The 22,604-nt window shown below is 35.4% G+C and overlaps 1 protein-coding gene across 10 annotated transcripts in view; it reads left to right on the plus strand.

Moving 5' to 3' along the window:
- Dym (dymeclin) overlaps window positions 1-22,604 on the plus strand; it is a 424,183-nt gene that overhangs the window by 126,943 nt on the left and 274,636 nt on the right. For all 10 annotated transcript variants that reach the window (XM_021236605.2, XM_087189093.1, XM_021236606.2 and 7 more), the window contains exon 8: window positions 2,358-2,500. In XM_021236605.2, coding sequence (XP_021092264.1) covers window positions 2,358-2,500 — 143 coding nt within the window. The remainder of the gene's footprint in view (window positions 1-2,357; window positions 2,501-22,604) is intronic.

Raw genomic sequence — 22,604 nt, forward strand, 5'->3', positions numbered from 1 at the left:
ATAACCAAATCTTCAGAGCTCAAGTCTTTAATAGAAAATATGTATAATCTGTGCACATCCTCTTTGATACATTAAATCATCTCCAGATTATATATAATAGCTAATACAATGTAAATGTTGTATAAATAACTGATAATACTACATTGTTTGGGAAATGACAGGAAAAGTCTGTACGTGTTCAGTACAGATGCAGGTTTTTTTCTTTTCCTGGATATTTTCGATTTGCAGTTGGTTGGGTTTGTGGATATGGTGCCTGAGGATGCTGGGCTCTGAGATATGAAGTCTGATTGTACCGTAATCCATGATTTGTGATCATGTGTTTGGATAATGCCAACTGACACTTCCTACTTTCATTGAACCAGCAAATATTTATTGTGTGCTGACACTGTACTGGTCATTTGTTAGGCTTGGGCTGTGCTCTTGAGCCAAGGCTTATAGTCTCTTAGAGGTGGAGATAAGAATAGATAAATATTAAATATGAGGTGTGATTGAAAAATACAGTGAATGTTTAAATTTTTAAAAATGTATTATAGTAAGAAGCACTTTGCCATCAATCCCCCTCAAAATATTGCCCCTCACTTCAAAACACTTATTATTCTTGGCACTTTCTGAAGCAGTAATGGAAGTCCTCTTATATGAATGTCCTTAGTTGTATTGTCATGGCTGTCTCAATGTCCTGAATTGATTAAAAATGTTTTTATTTTGACTTTGGGAAAGATCTAGCAGTCACATAGTACTAGATCCAGTGAATAAAGTGGACGAGGACACACTGTAATGCTTTTATAAGCCTGCCTTTCAATCGGATGGCATGCTACAGCAGCATTCACTGTATTCTTGATCATACCTCATAAAGACACTGACAAAAGAGGACTTCCAGAACTGTTCCAAAAAGTAGTACAAATGATGGAATAAGTGTGTTCAAAGTGAGGGGGAGTATTCTGAGGGAGGATTAATGGCAATATGTTTTAGTGCAATAAAATTTTTTAAAATTCACCATATATTTTGATCTATCTTATGTACACACATTACAAACTTCTATTGACATAAACGTCACAAAACTTTAAAATAGCATTGATTAAAGTTATCAGGTGGGAGAGGAGCTTTGTCTTCTTTGTGTTCTTCTTCCTACCTTGATTATACCTATTGCACATTCACAGCATCCCTTAGAGTTCTTTGGAACATGTCTAAGTGTTCTGTTGCTAATACCACAATAGCAGAGATGGAGTCAGTTATAAAGAAAACAGACATAATTTTGGCTTACGGTTCTGGAGGTCCAAGGTTGAGGGGCCACAACTGGTAATGGGTTTCTTGCTGGCAATCTTGAGACATCACAGGACATCGCATAGCAAGAGACAAAGAGCATGTGTGTGCCTCCTCTGGTTTTCTCTCTTTTCTTTTAAAGCCCCCAGGATTCCATCATGGGGACTCCACCCTGATATCCTTATCTAATCCCAGTCATTCCCTAAAGCCTCATCTCTAAATGCTAGAATCAGATTGTTTTCACCCTCTTAGTACCTCACAACGAGGATTAAACTCCACAAGTTGCAGAGGAGATGAGCCATGTTAAACCATTGTAGAACATATTTGAAAATTACTAAGAGGGAAAGAGCCTTGGCTTTGGAGATGGAAGATTTGCATCTAAACCTTTCTCAGTGGCACTCAGAATGACCCTGGTTTAAGGTAGTAGTTGGCATTTTAAGGCTTTTAAACACCTTTGTTAAAATAAGATTATGAACTTTGTTCCTTCTAGTGCCAGAAGTGTTGAAGTTGCTTTTTCAATAGACCTAAGAAAGGCTAGTGTTCTTATTTTCTAAGACATTAGGTTTTCACAGTATCACTATGGTGCCAAATACTTAGAATATAATATGTTCTTTTACTGATTTTTGTGCTTCATCTTAAAGCTATATTTTTAAAAGTTCAATAATATATTCAAGACTCTGTTTAAAATTTTACTTTAGATTGGAGGAATTGGTTTATCGTTAATTAAATAATTGAGTAAATTGAACAATTTCATATTAAAGTATACTCATTATTTTAAAATTCTTTTTTCTTTCTGATTCTACATTACTATCTTAAGGTGCCAGATACTGTATTATGCACTAAATTTAGTAGTATCTCACAATGTTATTTAAATTGCAAATAAGTTTACTGCTGGTCTAGACTTTTAAAGATTTGACCAGTGTGTTCTGCTGTGGTATGAGGCAAAGCCTCAAGTTGGACCTCAGTTCCCATGGTCTTGCCTGTTATGTGACACTATTAGATTTCTTTTAGTCAGTATTAATGGGAGAATTATTTCTGTATTATGCAGAATTAGGTGAATCCCATAAAATGGTTTGATTTTTTTTTCTTTTGTGTAGTCTTCCATACACCAGCAAACTTGTGAAAACCTTATTATATAACTTTATCAGACAAGAAAAGCCACCACCTCTAGGATCCCATGTTTTCCCTCAGCAGTCGGATGGAGGAGGACTGCTTTATGGACTGGCATCAGGAGTAGCAAGTAAGATCTGTCAGATTTTTTTCACTTCTTAGATGTACAAACATTTTGTCTAATTAGGCATAAGAAATTCTGTTCACTTGGCTGCTGTCTTTTAACATTTATATTGGGTCTGTGCAGCTGGCTAAATATGATATACTGAAAGTAATTAAAATATTAATCTTTCTTTTCTGTGCAGTGGTTGATGTTAAACATATGCAAATACTGAATAGGTTATTTATCTACAGAACAGCATTTTTGAAGGAGAATGTTTCATACATAAATGTGCATATTACATGCATTGTAGGTATGTAGTATACATAAAATTAAGCCTTTGGGAGTTTTTTGTTGCTTGTGTTACAAGAGGAAACCTTTCTATTTCAGAAGCTTTATTGGTTAGGATTTTATATGACTAATTAAGAGTACTTTTTCTATTATACTCAGTACTTCATTTGTTCAGTGACAAATTAGCACATTCGGAAGAGTTTTATCATGAACTTTGAAGTGGTGCAATCTTGAGTTTTGTCTGATTGGAAGCAAATGTGATAGCTGAGAAAGACCTTTCTTTCCTCCTTACAGTAAGCCCTCATTTCTGCTTCACGGGGTTCAGACCTGAAGACACCCAAGTACTGTGCAGAGTACTCCTCCCCTTTGTCAGCCTGGGAGGCCATGGTCATAGATGGTTATGTAAGCTGAACTTTCGCTTTATTCTGACAGAGAAATAAAAACTAGAGTAACATTTGGGCAGTCATCAGGTCTGCACAGGTGCTATACTCTTACTAAGCCAGCAGTATATTCTTTCCATACTCAATAGTTCAGGGTCCAGATGGAGCTGGTTTCCACAGTGGAATTAAGGCTTGGGCATGCTCCCCATGCTCACATAGCAGAGCATCAGTGTGATAGCAAAAAGCAGTATTATGTGGCAGTTTATTAGACGATGAGGCTTGATAACTTCTCCTTAAAAAATAGTGAGCTTGGCCGGGGATTTAGCTCAGTGGTTTCGCTGCCTGCTGCACAAGCACAAGGACCTGAGTTTGATCCCTGGTACCAAAAAAAAAAAAAAAAAAAAAAAAAAATGGTGGGCTTGTTTAGCTGATTTAAGGAACAGATTGATGATTTGCCTTTCTTTGACTTCTTTTAATATTATGAATTTAAATACATTGTAGTCACGTAAACCCTTGTCTGTGGTGGTGGCAGCTTGCTTAGATGCTGTACCTGCATTGGTTCTTCAAGTTACTCCTATGTAGTGCCTGCATTATCAGGTGGGCAAGTGTGTACAGTTCATCTGTGACCTCCAAAGACAGAACACAGGTGGCTTTTTGGGTCCCATGGAAGATTTAATTAATATTAGTGTTTCATTTTTACTTTTCTTTCTTTTTCTTGATCATTAATGTGGTATAAATACTTAAAAGCTGAACATTTTCTAATATTTTAATATAGGCAGAATTTTGAGGGGAAGTAAGTTCATTAATTGCTTTCTTCAAAACAATGGTAATACTTAGCAATTTTTTTTTAAGTAAAGAGATTTGTATGCAGTTATTTCCCCCCAGTTATGTATTGTATCAAAAAGTAACTCCAGTGTTGTGTGGTGTCATTTGTCTTCTTGGGTACCAGAAAACTTGAATTTTAAATTTCACAGCTGTTTATGAGTATGTACTTAGGAGCATATCATAAGGAGCTCTCTTAATTTTCCTCTCAGTTTCCTTGTTTATTAAGTGAGGTTGGGGTTGAGATGGATGATATAACTTTCATATTTTTTATGGTCTATTTTTTCACTAGTTTAACATTTAATATATTCATTTAAGGACATTAAAATAGATTTATGGTTTTTAGCATGCTTTAGTCCAGTGGTGGTGAACCTATGGCACATGTGCTGGAGCTGGCTGATTGTTAATCATTGAAAGCTCTGAAAGGTTTGCCATCACTGCTCTAGTCACAAAGACATTTTGCATAATTCTTTTCCTAAAGCTTTATTTATGTGAAAGCATAAATCAAGATGGAATGATTATGGATTCACTATTTAACAACATATGACTCAAAAGATTATAAAAACAACAAAAGGACATTGTAAAAAATGCAGCTATGTATGTGGGCAAAATAAAATGTAAAAAAGATCATAGCCATCTAATTAAGCAACATTCCATAAAGTCAGTCAAGTTAACAAAATTTGACTTAAGTTGTGTGATCACTTTTGATGATTTTTTTTTTTAGTTGGTAGTTAAAGAATTTTCTTACTTTAATTTTGGCTTTCAAAAATATGATTTGTAAGTTTCTCCTTGAATAAAATATATATTTTAAAGCCAAATATAAATTATAAGCTTTTGGATTATATTCATTTTTGCTGTGATGGGATTTTTCCTGGATATAGAAAGTGCTTCTTTTCATAGCAGAGTGTGTATTGTATGTTTTTACAAAATTATTTCCTTTGAAACTGGGTGCCTTATTTTAAAAATTCAGTCTTGCATAGTACAGCTTTGTTGACACCAATGGGGGGAGGAGAAGTTTTGCTCTAGAACAGGGGTCTGAATGCATAGTGAGGCATATACCTGGAGCCTCTTGAGTCAGTCAAGGCCTCTCCAGTTTCTTTTCACTTACTTTTACAGATGTATTTCTGGTTTTTCTACTGTTTCCCAGACTAGTGAAGAGTCTTATTACTTCGTGCTTCCTGACAGTTTCCCTTTTCATGCCTTTGCTTGAGTCTTAGTTTCGCTTCTTGATGACTCTGGATTTTCTACCCACCCATCCATTAAGGTTCATCTTGAGTACCACCTTCTCCACAAAGCCTTCCCTTGTTCTCCTAGCTAGATGTGATCTTTTACTGTGGCGCTTACCACTTGACTGTGTATTATTTACTTAAACACAAGCTTCATTCTTCCCACATTGGTATTACATAGGCTAAAATGAGAGCTAACATTTATGTAACATTTCCATGTTTACAAGGGTACTTTTTGAGTGTCTCACTTTATTCTCAGTGATCTCATCTATATAAAATAGATGTTTCTGCTTTTTAAATATGAAAGATAAATATTCCTGTTGTTTTATTATTTTAAAATCACAGAGAAAAGAGGTGATGCTTGTAGTTGAGGTTAGTTTCTTTGACTTCTAATCCTTTGCTGTTTTGCCTTTCATTATTTTGACCACCTGAGTTGTAAATGTGGCCTCTGCTTCTTGTGTGGATGTTCACTGTAGTGTCTGGTGGAGCACCTTACCTCTATCGACTGTCAGTAAATACTTGTATGTAATTAAATACTAAAAGCTAATACTTAATGTACACTCAAGATATATGAGTTCAATTGTAATAACCATGCCTGTCATTTATTGAATGCCTTCTGTTTTCCAGGTACTGTACTAGTTCTTTATATACATGTTTTTATCTAGTCAATTTTTTTTCATGTTTTAGTATGCAAAATTTTAAAGATATACAGAAGTAGAGAGTGGTAGAATGAACTATCTACCTTCACAATGTGTCTTCCAGAATGATCAACATTTTGCTATTTTTTAACCTTCCTTCTCCTACATTTTAAAACTTATTTGTAAATAGGTTTACACATGAAGACACATTCCAAAAACAGAATATTTAAAAAGCTATCTGTACCTCTATCAAGATTGGTTAACATTTTATTCCATTCATTTTGTCATTATCTCTGCCCATCCCTCTCTCTCTAGACACAGACACACAAACACATTTTTTTTAACCACTTGAGTGTAAGTTATCTGTATCTCCTTATCTTTTAAGTACTTAAATGTATATATTTCCTAAAAGGGATACTTGTCTATGCAATCATAAAACATTTAGTAACTTCAGTAACTTTACCTTTCAGCTATTCTTTTTTTTTTCTTTTGTGCTGGGGATCGAACTCGGGACCTTACGCTTGCGAGGCAGGTGCCAGAACCACTGAGCTAAATCCCCAGGCCCCTTTCAGCTATTCTTAAAAGCAAATGAGGCAGGGATTTCTGTTTACCTCAGTAAAATAAAGAAATGGAGATTGTCTTCTGTATTTTAAAATCTCCTTTGTTAAGTATAATATCATTTGTATTGCACTTAAGGTGAATTTTTATAGTTAGATTTATTTCTAATTGTTTTACTATCAGTTTGTCTGTCTCAGATTAAAACTCCATGATGCAGCACAAGCCTTTCTTCTGTTATCAGTGCTACAGTATGCAGTGAGTGCTGGAACAGTGTTCAGTCAGAAAGTGATGAACACTGGAGGAATTATTAGTATTTTAAAATAACACGTACAAGATTTTTGCTGTTATTGAGAGTAACAAAAATTAACTTACATAGATTTTTTTTTAAAGTTTTTTCAAATGTGTCAAAAGTGTGATTTCTTTCACTGAAACTGCTTCGGACGAACTATGCATTAGTATATTACTTTGTCTTGCAATATCTATAATACATGCAAATAGATTTGTATCCATAATTTTATAGGAGAGGAAAAATGATTTAATTCCTCTGTAGTTTTTTAGTTTAGATATGCCTCCAATATGCTGGCAAAATAGAAAAAAATTAACTGGTACCTTGCTTTGCTATTTAGGAAAGAGTGCTGCAGTTTTAATTAATGTGGTATGTTAGATGAGTTTTAATTGGGTTTTTAATGAATCATAAAGTTCCTGAACCACCTGGCATATTTTTAAGAAATACATGTGCATTGTAGTTAGACCTTGGAATTTCTAATACATTAGATAGGAGGTAGGGCCTATTAAGACACATTTTCAAGAAGTGTTCTGGATGATCCTGATATGATTTCAACACCACTAATGTAGTGTAACTACTCCATGGCTTGGATTTCTTCTTATAGGGCTATCAAGGCAGGTGGTTGAGCCAATACTGTTAATTACTGAGGAAATGTATTATTTTTGAAGCAGTATAATGGGTTTAACTGACCTCTTTCTGATATATTTTCTTTATTTCTGTTTTTATTGCTCTCTTGCTGAAGAAGTCCAGTTTAATCAGGATTAATCTTTAAGTCTGACAGTGAGTACAGTACTCCAGTATGGAATTAATAGGTTGAAACTCTAACCTTCCTAGTTCTAGGCACTTCATGTGTGTGGTGTGCATATGTGCATAAATGCATGTGTGTATGCAAATGACTGAGTATTTTAATTGGACTAAATTGCACATCAGTTCTTTTGGGTGCTAAGATGTAATTACTGATAAGTTTATTATAAATTTTAGAATCAGAATCTTTTCCCTATCTATAGCTTTTATGTCCTAACTTTCAAGTTTTACATATAAAGTACAGAACTTTCAGTGAGATTTTATTTTGTGGGTTATGGTGTGATCCATAAATTCATTTAACAATATTTAATATTTGCTGTTTTCAATTCTAGATCATTATTAAACAAATACTTTGGGACTTTGTACTTTATCCATGGCTGTATCTGTGGCATTGTACCAAGAAGAGTGACATACTCTAATTTCTACACAGGGAACAGAGTGTTCTGTAGATGTTAAATGCAAAATAGTAAAGTGAATATAGTTAGGGATTTTATGATTGTTTTACATAGAATATATTTCATTTCCTAGAAACCTGTGTGAGAATTTTTCTGTGAGGGCAGTGCTGGGTTTTCCTGGTAGCAGGCTTTAGAGTTGAGGATTCCTGTAGTTTCCCCTGATATTTAGGACTAAGCCTGCAAGAATCTTCATGAAAGTGAAGCTAGTAGTCCCCCTGGTGGCAAGAAGTGCTCGGCAAACCTCTTGTGAGTTTAGTTCAGACCCCCTTCCCCCAATAGCTCCACTCTGGATTACATCCTAACCAACCTTCAGTTGCTTTTGCTCATCTCCCATTCCTTCAAGTTCTGGTGGATAAGAGTGGATTTCAGAGATTGATAATCAGAATCAGAAGATCTGAGATGGACCTCAGAGCTCAGAGTGACCTTAGCAAGTTCTTCAACTTTAAAAATCTCATTCCTAATTTATAATATTGATAAATATAAGACCTTTTGTACAGGGTTATTGTGAGAAATAAATCAATATTGTATATAAAATCACTTCTAAAACTGTACAGTATAGTATACTTCCCCATATAAATAACCTTTCTTGTCTGCATTGAAGCTCTAGTGGTGCTTTTTAGTTAAAATTAAAAAAAAATAATAAGTTAGTGATCAGGAAAACCTGGACACATTTATGTAGTAGGACGGTTTTAAAAATTAAGAACTTTGTGTCCTTTTGGGCTGCTTAAACTTAAAGATTTATGTAAAAAAATGTTTTGAAAAACTGACTAAATTGAATATGCTTGCCATGATTTTGCTTTTTCTCCAACTGGCTTTTCATTTTATGTGGTGCAAAATTTGGCCAATGACAGTTAGAAAGGAAAATTTGATTGTTTAATAGATATTTCCACAAGAGATTTCTCCTTGCTTCCTAAATGAACTTGCCTTGACAACAAATGTACCATTTCTTGTGCACTAATTTATCTGAAAGGTTATTGTATTTGGTTTTGGACAGTTTGTTTATAAAATTATCCAGTCACATATTTTAATAGAAAAGGTGTGATGTAGGCTTTACCTGAATTATAATAAATATTTAAAATTTTTACCTAAACAAAGATATCATTAGTATTAATAGTTTTAGTTATGGTTAATAAGACATTTCATAATTCTAACTTTAATCTACAAGCACATCCTACCCTATTAAAATGTTTCATAAAGCAAATGGCCAATGACCTTTATTTCCATGAGTTGTTATAAAATGGGATAGGATGTATGCTTGTAAGTTATTGTCTTAGCTTGGGTGGTTGTAACAAAATGCTGTAGACTAGGCAACCTGAGTAGTTAATATTTCTTTCTCATAGTTCTAAAGCCAGAACGTCTAAGATCAAGGTGCCAGCATATTGGTTCTTGATGCTGACCTTCTTTCCAGTTTTCAGGTGATCATCTTCTTATTGTGTCCTCATATGGCACAGAGGAAGGTCTGTTTCTCTTCCTCTTTTTTTTTTTTTTTTTTTACCAGGGAACGTGGGACCTTGCGCTTGCGAGGCAGGTGGTGGATCTACTGAGCTAAATCCCGGGCCTCTTCCTTTTATTAATAGGGCACTTATCCTACCTACTCTCATGACCTCAGCTAAACATAATTATCTTCTAAAGGTCCCATATCTTAATCACATTGAGAGAACTTCAACATATCAAGTTTTGGAGATGACACAAAAATCCATTCCATAACCAGATATACTAATCAGTTTTTCATTACTATAATTAAATGCCTGAAGCAGAATACTTTATAAGAAAGAAGATTTATTTTGGCTCACAATTCTGGAGGTTCAAAGCATAAGATTCGGTGGGCCTCATCGGTTTGACCTCTGGTGATGGCTTTCTTGCTGGCTGAGCCATGAGGCATTATGAGGCAATAGACAGAGAGCGCCCATGTCTCTATCTCTTCTTGTGTCTCCTTTTCTTCTTATAAAGACACCAAGATTTAGTAATGGGGGCTTCACTCTAATGACTTTGTTTACTAATCACTCTCCAAAGGTTTTACCTTTGAAACACCATAGTTGGATTTTCTGTCTTCTTAATTTCATTAACACATAACCTCCTGCATGAGTTTGGGGTACAAACTATTCAAATGATACTACCAAGTATGAAGTAGATTATGCTGGAATTCTGTTTGCTGAAATTGTCAATTTGTAAGGCCACTGGTCTTTTTTGTGTGGTAATACCTAAGGTGCTGTTTGGCTCTAGCCATTCATTATTTTAAACCACAGCCCTACTTAGTGGTGATGAGGAAGATTGTGGTCAAAGTAAATCATTCACAACCCATGCTAGTGGAATTTATTCATTTTTTAAAAAATAGGCTAAAAGGGGGCTGGGGATTTAGCTCACTGGTTCCACCGCCTGTCTCGCAAGCACAAGGTTCCAAGTTCGATCCCCCATACCAAAAAAAAAATCATTAAGAAAAGTAGGCTAAAATGTATGTGATTGAAAGAAATTTTTTTTTTAACCCTGGGGACCACCACTTTCATTGTCCTTTGGAGGAGTAGGTTCTAAATTATATTAGATTCAATCTTTTTGGAACCGGGAATTAAACTCGGGACCTTGTGTTTGAGAGGCAGGCGGCAGCACCACTGAGCTAAATCCCTAGCCCTAAGTTATATCAATTTGATACTATGGAAGATATACAAATAATCAGACTCTGGATGTTGGCATTAAATAGACCTAGAATTGAGTGCCGGATGTGCCATTTATTTTGTGTCCTTGGGCTGTTATTCTCAATGGCTAAAATTCCTCATGGTAAAATGAGGATCATAATACTCTCCCCTTATCCACAGTTTTACTTTCTATATTGTGTTATCTACAGTCAGCTGCAGCCTAAAAAAAAATAAATGGAAGATTCCAGAAATAATAGTCCATAAGTTTTAAATTGCATGTGGTTTTGAGTAGCATGATGAAGCCTTGCACCACTCCACTTTGGGTTGCCCAGGATGTGAGTCATCCCTGTGTCTAGCATATCCATGCTGTATGTGCTACCCATTCCATTATTCATTTAGTAGCTGATTTCAGTATCAGATTGACTGTCCCAGTCCTTGAATTAAGTAACCCTTACTTTACGTAATGATGACCCCAAAGTACAAGAGTAGTAATGTTGGCAATTTGGCTAAGCCAAACAGAAGCCACAAATTACCTCCTTTAAGTGAAAATATGAAAGTTCAAAGTAGGAAAGAAAAAATCATATGCTGACACCTCTTACATCTATGGCATGAATTAATCTTCTATCTATGAAATTATGAGGAAGGAAAAAGAAATTTGTGTTACTTTTGCTCTAACACTTCAAACTGCAAGAATTACAGCCATACTGTGTGATAAGAGCTTAGGAGTGATAGAAAAGATATTAAATTTGAATATGTACATAGAGGGGAAAATAGTATATGTTCCATTTGGTACTGTTTGTGGTTTCATACATCCTCTTGAGGTCTTGAAGTGTATCCTCTGTGGACAGGTGAAGACTACTATACCTTTCTCTGTAGGACTGCTGAGGAGATCAGATGAGCAAATTATGGGAGACTGGCACCTCATACGTACACAATAAATAGCTACTAGTAGTAACAGATATTACTTCATAGTATTTAAAGTATAACTTTTGTTTTAGAAATACCTAAAAACATGACCTTACAATGACTTACAAGTTTACCCAGATTTGTACTGTAAGACACCAGACATTTGGTACACGCATTATATATTTGTACATTATATAACAGTGTTGTATAATATATTATATATACACATAACATTGTATTATATATAGTATAATATACACCCACAGGCATGTGGCCTACAGTCATACTGTGTATCTATACAGCAGTGTGTTGCTTAATGGGGATATGTTGAGACATAAGTATGTTGTTAGGTGTTTTCATCATGAGAGCATACAGTGCATATACATGAACTTAGTATAGCTTACTAGACATCTAAGCTATATCATATATGTATGTGTGTATTTACATAATATAGCCTATTCTAGAGCCATGATGAACAAATCAACACAAGATTAAATCAAGTATAAGAGAAAATGATGCCATCAAGAGATACAGTAAACATGAGACAAATGAGACTGTCAGGATCACATGGCATACTGTTTATGGAAACCTTTTAAGTAGAAGCAGTGCATTCTAAAGCAATGATAAAAAGTATGGTATCATAAATGCATAACCAGTAACATAACCACTTGTTATCCTTATCCAGTATTGTTCACTGTACAGAATTGCACATACTGTCCTCTTACATGACTGGCAACGCAGTAAGTTTGTTTACACAAGCATCACCACAAATCCCTAATGCAGTGTACTTATGCTATAAAAGTTATAACATCGCCAGGCAATAGGAAGGTGGTTGTTGTTGTTGTTCTTGTTGTTCGGCGAGGTACTGGGCATTGAACCCAGGGCCTTTTCACTGAGCTACATTCCCAGCTTTTTGTAAATTTTTTATTTTGAGACAGGGTTTTGCTGAGTTGGCCGGGATAAGATAGACCTTGCAATTCTCCTGCCTCAGCCTCCCAGAGTGCTAGGATTTCAGACATATACCATCATGCCTGGCACAATACTTCCTTTTTTTTTTTTTAAAGCTCTATCATAATCTTACATGATGACCATTGTATATTTAGTTTGCCATTGACTGAAATGTTATATGTTGCTGGCACTGACTGTATTAGTTCTTCAGGTAGTCACCAAAAGAAATACTATGTTGAAAATTTGACATTCCAAGGAGAAATAAGTTATAACATTTATTCACTTTTTCTTTTGATTCTTTTCTTACTTTTTTGACCTTGTGTTTTACTATATTTTAAGGATTTTAAGTGCTTCAGATATCTAAAAAATGATGATGTAAGGGTTGATTTTGAAATTTTTTAAGTTATAAGATAAATCTGTGGGCCGGGGATTTAGCTCAGTGGTTTCGACCAGAGTTCGATCCCCGGTACCAAAAAAAGAAACAAAAATAAAAGGATAAATCTGTAATGTGATTATAAACTGAGTATGTAATATTTTAAAGAGCCAAGCCTAATTAACTGTGTTCTGCCAAACTCTGCTTTCCATCACAAGTTGTGGGGTTTTACACAATAACGACTGATATATGGTTTTTCCATTTGAATGGGCATCAAAATTTTTTTTTCCCTTTTGCTTGCAGTGGTGGGTGTCCAAGGCAAATTGTCAGGGCACAGTAGTGATTATTTATTTAGGCAAATGTTATAATAAAAAAATTAATAAAATAGAACTTAAAGATTAAAGCTCATATTTCTCTCAATTGCTGTTGAGAAAGTTATTAAATTTATTATGATAGGTTAAGTATCCAGTAGTTGTGATTTATTTTATATGATGATTGTTTTTCTCTTCAGTTATAACTTTTTCGGGGTGACTCATTGAACGAAAGAAAAACTATAGTAAGAGAAAAAGTATGTGACACTCAGGAAACAGGCATAGTTGTAAAAATAACAGATTTCTAATTAAAACACTTTGAACTTTGAAAAGAGAAAGTGCTTTATAAACAGTAATATTCTCCTTTAACTTTTATTGAAATGATTTGGTAGACATTATATACCAAGTGAAAGAATGGATTTTTTTCTTTGTTCTAGAATTGAACTCATTTTGTGACTTTTATATAGTAGTTAATTTCAGTTTATGTTTTCTTGAAGTGGTTCTTTGGAAGGAAGGGATGTTGAGGATTTAGAATATTTATAATATGAAATGACTGTACTTAGTTGTATAATATAATGTTTTAAAAAACAGAGTAGTAATGTTATTAAAAGTAAGCTTTTATAGGTTTTAGAGTGGTTTTTTTTTTTTGCGGTACCAGGGACTGAACTCAGGACCTTGCACTTGCCAGACAGGTGAGGTGCCACTGAGCTAAATCCCTGGCCCCAAGATTTTAGAGGTTTTTTTTTTTTTTTTTTGTACTGGAGATTGACCTCAGGACCTTGGACTTGTGAGGCAAGTGGCGACACCACTGAGCTATAGATTTTTTGATAGATATTTATTAAATGATTTTTATCAAACATAATAAAGCGTCAAAATACGATTTTGACATTTTTTTCCTTGTAAATTGCTACTTGTAAACTAGTGTTCAGAAATGGTTTTGAAAGTCAATATGCCAACTCTCTAATTTCCTTTTTAACAAATTTGAAGGGAAGATTGATGGACCCTTCCATGTCACAAAACGTTGGTTAATGAATTCATTTACTTTTACCATGAGATATAGAACAGAATAATTAATTTCAGTTGAAATCCTAGGAATATTTTTGAGGCTTTGCTATAAAGGATGTTTATTTGATACTAATAATCTAATCTGGTCCTGACACTTCTGTGATGTAAATTTTTATTGTAGGACTTAAAATGTTTTTAAAATGAGAATTTTAAAATCATAGAATTTAAATTCATTGAGAATACAAATCTTATTCTTTGAAAAGTGAAATAATTAAAGTTGATTTGCTTTAAAACTTATCCAAGTCACATGAATATAACTTTTATTAAGCAGCTGTTTAACATACATTAATTTTAGTATAAGCATTTGGAGTAAATTCAAAAGCTGAATTTATTCAAATTTACTTGCTGACAGAATTTATAAACAGTAGTACAAGGGCCAGGGATTTAGCTCAGTGGTTTCACTGCCTGCCTCGCAAGTGCAAGGTCCCAAGTTTGATCCCCGGTACAAAAAAAAAAAAAAAAGAGAGCTGGTGCAGTTTTCAGACAATCTTCTACATGAATGACTTTTTAAAAGTCTGTTATAAGTTATTCAAAGACTTCTCTTTAAAAACAGAATCACTACATTTCTGCACCTTATTTTGAAATGCGTTAATAAAATAAGCTATACTGATGAATGACTAGAAGGATCATAATAATTAGGGATGTTAGGGCAAATATACCAAATTGTTAGTGGTGTATATGTGGGAATTACTGTATAATTCTTTCAACTTTTATGTATGTTTGAGTTTTCATAGTAATATGTTGGGGGAAATCGAGTCACTCAGAGTATGAACTACTTTTCTAAATTTCAATTTGTCCATTAAAAACAAAAATATTAAAAAATTATCATCTCTTTGACCTTCCTTAATCCTTCCAGAAGTGCTAAGGTAGCTTCAGAAGAGGTGGGAGTCCACCAGATCTGGGCTAAACCTTGACTGTTAGCACTATAACCTTGGGAGAATTTTGTAACATCTCAAGCCTTTCCCCATCTGTAAAAACAGAGTGAGACTTCTTGTAGGATTTTGGTAAACATCTCTCCACATTTTTCCTCTTATACTTGTTCATAGCCTTTGTAAGTCAGTCCATGGTCCTTGAGGCCCATCAAGTCCAATGAGAACTTTTAGAACATGAGGTCCCACTCCTTATGTTGCTTATCAGACTCGAGATTCACTTCTGTGAGGCTATAAGGATTTCATACTTAGCAGAGGTGAGCTAGAGAGAAAGGATAGAAGCTGCTGGTCATCCTTAGTAGCAGGATGGTAGATTGGAAGGGTCTGAGCTGGAAACTGGGTCTTGCCTTTTACAAATTGTGCCTCTTTGAGCAAGTTGTTCACTTCACTGTGCTCTAGTTTCTTCATTTAAAAAATGCAATTTAGAATAGCTTAATCTGTGAGCTTTTGTTACATTTAAATGACATGGACAAATACCAAATAAATGTCTGCAACATGAATGCAGAAAAGATTGTACCAGTTATCATTTACCTACTGTATCTTTTTTCTCCCTCATCTATGTCAATTTGTTTAGGTTTTCAAACATCTAAAATATTTTTATCTTTACTGCCTCATGGTCATCCTTTAGCATTTCTATTTGGAAAATTATCCATACAATTAAAGTAATTTCTTCCCTTTCCAAATTGTTAAAAAGGATGTAAATACAGATTCAACAGCAACTTCCATAACATCATTCACCATGACTTCACCAAATTAGAAGCCTTGCTAACTCCTGATAGTCCTCCTGGCATACATTAGATCTACTTTATTTTACAAAGTGTAGACAGATACTTGTTTTAAGGGAGCAGGTTTTTTCCACAGTAATATTCCAAAGTATAAAGCTTCATAGGAACATTTCTGAAAGTGAAAATAATCTTGCTTATTTACATATCTGTTTTGCTCAACTGATGACACCTGTGAGTAAATAAAAATTGGTAAGATTATCTGCTTATTCATTTTTAAAGATCATTTCAAGGCATGTTGCAGTTCTCAATTTCCTATTCTTGTTTTACTTCTTCACTCCCTCCTCCCCCCATTCTGATCCTTGTTTATTGCTCTTTGCATCCTTACATTTCCTGTCTTAGTTTTCTGCTGTGTGTGGCCCTCCCCTAAACAACTGCTCCCATCTCCCAGCCCATTATGCTGGAAGCAATGGTGGCTCCAGGAGAAACATCATTCATGTTTATGAGTTTGTGAACCTTGGAACAAGGGTCTGAGTGGCAGGCATGGGCTTGGAGCCAGGGTCAGATGGAGTGGGCAGTTATAGTGAAGAGGTGGGATCTGTGTGGAACCATCTATTTTGGTGAACATCCCTGTGATTTTGAAATGATCTAGGCCTCTCTTTCCCATTAGCCACCTTAGATTGTAACAAAAGTCATATGATCAGAAATTGCTTGTTATTTGTACCTCTACTACTCTCAGCACATTAGCAGAGAGCTTGGGTTGGGGAGGTACTATATATTTGTTGAAAGAACGAATATCATGCATCCTTTTTGAAATCTGATAAAGAGTGAAAATCTACATAGCTAAGGATCAGGGCAGGGAAGTGCCATTATTCAAGAAGTAACTGTTTTGCCTAAAGATTTTTGCTAAGTCTCCATTACCAGCCCTGTTTCTCATTGCTTCCATTCCTCATGCCGTCTCTATTTCTGGACCCTTGTTAAAGATTCTTCTGGGGAAGATGGGCTCTCTTCTTTTTTCTCCTTCTGTGAGAATTTGTCTATCTGTCTACATTCACTATAAACTTGATACAGAAATTTGTTTTAAAATTTTCATCCACTTATAACTCCATTTTTATTTTCCCGATGGTTATAAATTTTATACTTTTAATTCTTTACATTTCATTAAAATAATTAATGAACTATATTTTTGAGCAGTTCTAGGTTTAGAGAAAATTGAGCAGAAATTACTTTTTTATGTAACCTCCTTCCTCAAGTTTCCCACTATATAATGTCTTCCATGAATATGATACAAATGCTGATACATTTCATGAACCAATACTGATACATTATGCTACTAAAGCTCTTAGTTTAAATAGGCTTCTCTCTTGTACAGTTCTGTGGATTTTGGCAAATGGGTAATTGCCTTCAAATTGGAAGCAACCAACATGTCCTTCGATAGGTGGTACAATGGATATAATGGTATAATCCATACATTCATTTCAGCAATAAAAAGGAATGAGCTATTAAGCGAGGAAAAGATATAGAGGAAACTTATGAAGTTAAGGAAACAAGGGTAAGCCCGTCTAAACAGGCTACATATAGCATGATTTGAACTATATGACATCTGGGAAAAGCCGAAAATATGGAGACAGTAAAAAGATCAATGTTTACCAGGGGTTTGGAGGAGGGAGAAAGGGATAATAAATAGGTAGAACACAGCATTTTTAGGACAGTGAAACTATGTGATATTGTAATAGTGTCTCCTGCTTTTAAGCTATCAACTGTTAACATTTTTCATTTTGTTATAACCTTTCATAAACATTTTATTGTCTCTATTCTGTATGCATCTACCATAATTTATTTAAATTACATCTTATACATTTAGATAGTTTATAAATTTTTGCTTTTCATTATAATAAAAGTTCCTCAAAAACTATTGTTTTAGCAATGAACAGCTTTATTCCTGATGTTTTCTTTTATGTGTTCTTGAGCAGTATTAATTTTGGGGTATTTTGAATTAGACCTTCAGGTTTACATAATCTGTAAAAGTTTCATTGCTTTTCTTTTCTTTTTTTTTTTTTGTACCGGGGATTGAACTTGGGACTTTACACTTGCGAGGCAGGCGGTGGAACCACTAAGCTAAATTACTGACCCCTTCTTTTTTATTTTTATCATAAAATATAAGTCCCCTACTTTGAGTTATTCATGAATTTTTAATTTATATTTTGTAGTGCTGAGAATCAAACTTAGAGCCTCATACATGCTGAGCAAGTAACTTTACCACTGTGCTATATCCCCAGCCTGAATTTTTAAAATACAGATATGCATATTTTTATCAAACAAGGGAATTTGATTGTCTTAACACTTCCATTGTATTTCTAAAGGAAAATACTTATTCAGGTTTTCTGCAATAGATAGGTTTCTTTTTAAATAAAAAACAAAATTTTGCCAGGTGTGGTGGTGCACACCTGTAATCCTACCTACTTGGAAGACTGAGGCAGAAGGATCATCAAGTTAAAAACCAGCCCAGGCAACTTAGCAAGACTCTTATCTCAAAAAGAAAAAAAAAAAATCCTAAAATTGATATGGAAGCACAAAAGATCTCAGTAGCTAAAGCAGTCCTGAGCAAAGATAAGCATCATAATACTGTACCTGATTTCAGAATATACTATAGAGTGTGGTATTGGCATAAAAATAGAAACATAAACCAGTGCAATAGAATGGAGAACTCGGGAATAAACCCACACTTGTTCAGACATCACATTTTTGACAAAGGAGCCAAAACATAAAAGTTGGAAAAGATATCCTCTTAAACAGATAGTAAAACTAGACATCCACTTGTAGAAATTGAAACTACTAGATATCTGTTTCTCTCTCACCCTGTATAAAAATCAACTCAAAATGGACCAAAGACCTTAATGTAAGATCTGAATCTTTGAAACCCCTCGAGGGAAACATAGGACAAACATTTCAATATGTTGGTATAGGCAATGATTTCCTAAACAAAACTCCAATAGCTCAGGAAAAAGTAACAAGAATTGACAAATAAGATTACATCAAATTAAAAAGCATTTGCATAGCAAAGGAAACAATCAGCAGAACAAACAAACAGCCTATGGAACAGGAGAAAAACCTTTGCCAGCTATTCGTCTGACAAAAGATAAATATCCCGAATAAATAAAGAACTCAAAAAAATTTAAAATATTAAAGACACGCATTGTGGTGCATACCTGTAATTCTAGCACTCTGGGAGGCTGAGGCAGGAGAATCCTGAGTTAGAGCTAAGCCTAAGGAAGATCTGTCTCAAAAACAAAAAAACAAGTAATTAAATTAATAAATAGACAAGTGAACTAAACAGATACTTCTCAAAAAAAGTAAAAATAGCCAATAAATATGTGAAAACAAGCTCAGTATCTTTAGCTATTAGGGAAATGCAAATGAAAACTACATTGAGATTTTTGTCTCACTCAGTCAAAATGGCTGTCATCAATAAAACAAAAAGTAATACATTCTGCCAAGAATGCAAAGGTCAAAAGGAGACTTTTATACTGTTGATGGGAATGATAGACAAGTTATGGTATTGGCCTTGATGACCATTAATGACATTATGAATGAATAAATATGTATATTTTCTCTGTCAGTCTGTCACTCTATGTATGTATCTATATAGAGAGAGATTTATTGAATCAAATTCATTGGTTAGGTTCAGTGTTGACCTTGTGGGGAAATTTGATTTGGTTCTAATCCTATTCAGTTTGTGACCAGAATCATGGAAAGAATTCAGTTCATGAACTGAGGTACCACTTTATATTTTAGCCATAAAGAACAAAAAGATCATGTCATGTGCACGAAAATGGATGGAACTGGCTATTATCATGTTAAGCAAAATAGGTTAGATTGAGAAAGACAAGTATCACCTATTTTCTTTGATATGTTGAATTGGAGACTATTCGGGAAGGGAAACATGACATGGGGGATGAGAGAGGGAAATACGAATATGCATGTATAAAAATGCCGTAGTGAAACCCATTATGTTGTAAGTATGTGTTAAAAATTATAAAATCCCAAAATGTTGACATGTAGGGTTGGTTAGAATTAGAGATGTTTTCAGATTATCAGGAATTATATGAACACTGTTACAGTAAAGTAATATACTGTGATCTATTTGCTTTACATTTTATTTGCATGTTTTACTTAAAATGTGGCAGAATTAAATAATAATGGAGCTAATGTTTCAAAATGTGTTTAAATAATTGAGCTAATTTTTTGAAATGCATTTATTTCAGAAAAAAAGTCAAAATCATATCTTTCAATTTTTTGTGCAGTAGGTATGGCAACAACTTCATTTAAGTAATCAGACTATAACTGGTGATAATGTTTCACAGTGAGCAATGATGGGTGGAAAGTGAGGTACTTCTGTGGTGAGAATATGTTTACATCTGTGTCTTAGGTTTAGAACACCATGTTTTCAGTAAGTAAAACACTGAGAGCATAATCCCATTTTCTTACTACAGAAGACGTAGTAACTTACTATGTTGATGTACCTGTTTTTTTCCTTATACTAGGCATGCAGGTCAAATATAATTCTGGTAGATTGAAATACCATTGAGAGGGAAGACCGAGGCAGGAGGATCACTGTGAGCTCGAGGCCAGCTTGAACTGCATAGCGAGATCCTGTCTCAAAAAGAAAGAAAGAGAGAGAGAGAAAAGGAAGGAAAGAATGACAGACCATTGAATACTTTTGTGCATTGGAATTTAAATTTATGAGTTAACACAAAATTTATTAACACAAAATGTATATTAAATGATTAAAGAAATAAGCAGTATTAATAAATATGATTTCAGCCACCCTGAAAAGAGACTGAAGAGTTCTAATGGCTTTGAGATTCTTGGGATACTTACCAAAGATGTATACATAGGAACACTCCGAATCAGCCCACTGCAGACAGGCAGGTCTGTGCACACCCTACCGAGGTCCTGAGTTGCGCGGAAGATGCTGAATCAGCCTGCTGCAGACAGGCAGGTCTGTGCACACCCTACCGCGCAGAAGACGCCCAATCACCCCGCTGCAGACAAGCAGGTCTGCCCACGCCCTACCGAGGTCCCCAGTCACGCAGAAGATGCTGAATCAGCCTGCTGCAGACAGGCAGGTCTGTGCACGCCCTACCAAAGTCCCTAGTCGTGCAGAAGATGCCGAATCACCCCGCTGCAGACAGGCAGCCACCTGGTTCCACACTGCAAAGACCCAGAGGACACCAGACCACCAGACCAAGGTACTGAGTCCCGCTGCTCCCGGCCCAGAGGTAGGGGCTTCTGAGCCGTCATCCCACTGCTCCTGATCCAGAGGAAGGGGCTTCCCGGTCACCATCCCTCCCACAGCTCCCGGCCCAGAGGTAGGGGCTTCTGAGCCGCCATCCCACTGCTCCTGGTCCAGAGGAAGGGGCTTCCCGGCCACCATCCCTCCCGCTGATCCCAGCCCACAGGAAAGGGCTTTTGGGTCACCATCCCTACCGCTGCTCCTGGCCCCTGTCCCACCTCTCCCAGCTCAGAGGAGGTAATCCGTGCAGGCGCTAACAGCCCCCCGCCCCAGTCGAAATGAGAAAACACGTAAATAAGTCTCAAAACCAGACTTCCAGATCACCTACAGCAACCACAAAGGGAAATGAGATGGAACACTCTGATACTCAACCACCTGGACCCACTGAACTGGCAAAAAAAGGGGATCTGGAAAAAATGAAATCAGAAATAATTTCTCAGATAACAGAGAAATTATGCCCCTAGTGCAAGACATGATTAATAAATCTAGAGAGGAGCTGAGGAACATGATGGAATCCCAACATAAGAAACAAATGGAATCCATAAAACAGATGCAAACAGATTTCCAGGACATGAAAAACTCCATTGAAAGTCTACACAGCAGAATGAGCCAATGTGAGGACAGAATTTCAGATATAGAAGATAAGATTGCAATTAGTGACAAGGAAAAGAAAAATTGCTTCAAAATTATAAAGGAACATGAGAAATCAATCCAGCAGCTGCTAGATGATGCAAAGAAGAATAACATAAGACTGATTGGGCTCCATGAAGAAACAGGAGAGAGTGGAGATGACATAAAAAATTTCTTCACAGAAATAATGGCAGAAAACTTCCTAAGCAGGGGAAAAGAGGTTGACATACAGATAAGTGAAGCATATAGGACTCCAAATAGCCTTGATCAAAAAAAATCTACACATAGGCATATAATTATTAAGATTCCAGAAACACAACAGAAGACCAAAGTTCTCCAAGCAGTCAGAGAAAAGAAACAAATCACATACAAAGGAAAGCCCATCAGAATCACAGCAGACTTCTCAACACAAACCATCAAGGCAAGAAGAGCTTGGAGTGACATATTCCAAGCCCTAAAAGAAAACAGCCTCCAACCCAGATTGATGTACCCTGCAAAACTATCTTTCAAAATGGATGGAGAAATAAGATACTTTCATGACAAAGAGCACCTCAGGAACTTCGTGAATACCAAACCAGCACTCCAAAGAATTTTACACGATAGGCTAGGAACAGACATTGAGGATCACAACCCCAGGAAGCAAAGCAGAATGAACCCATCTGGCATGACAAATTAAATGTAAAGAGGGAGAACCCAACAAAAAGAAAAAGTCATGGCAATGACAAGTCAATACATTTCAGTTATAACCGTCAACATTAATGGTCTCAATTCACCAATCAAAAGAAATAGACTGGCAGAATGGGTCAAGAAGCAAAATCTAACAATATGCTGCATACAAGAAACACACTTAATTCAAAAGGAAAC

Source organism: Heterocephalus glaber, unplaced genomic scaffold (genome assembly GCF_053883595.1).
Source record: "Heterocephalus glaber isolate CG9 unplaced genomic scaffold, H.glaber_assembly_v1.0 deba00000331, whole genome shotgun sequence".
Lineage (NCBI taxonomy): Eukaryota > Metazoa > Chordata > Mammalia > Rodentia > Bathyergidae > Heterocephalus > Heterocephalus glaber.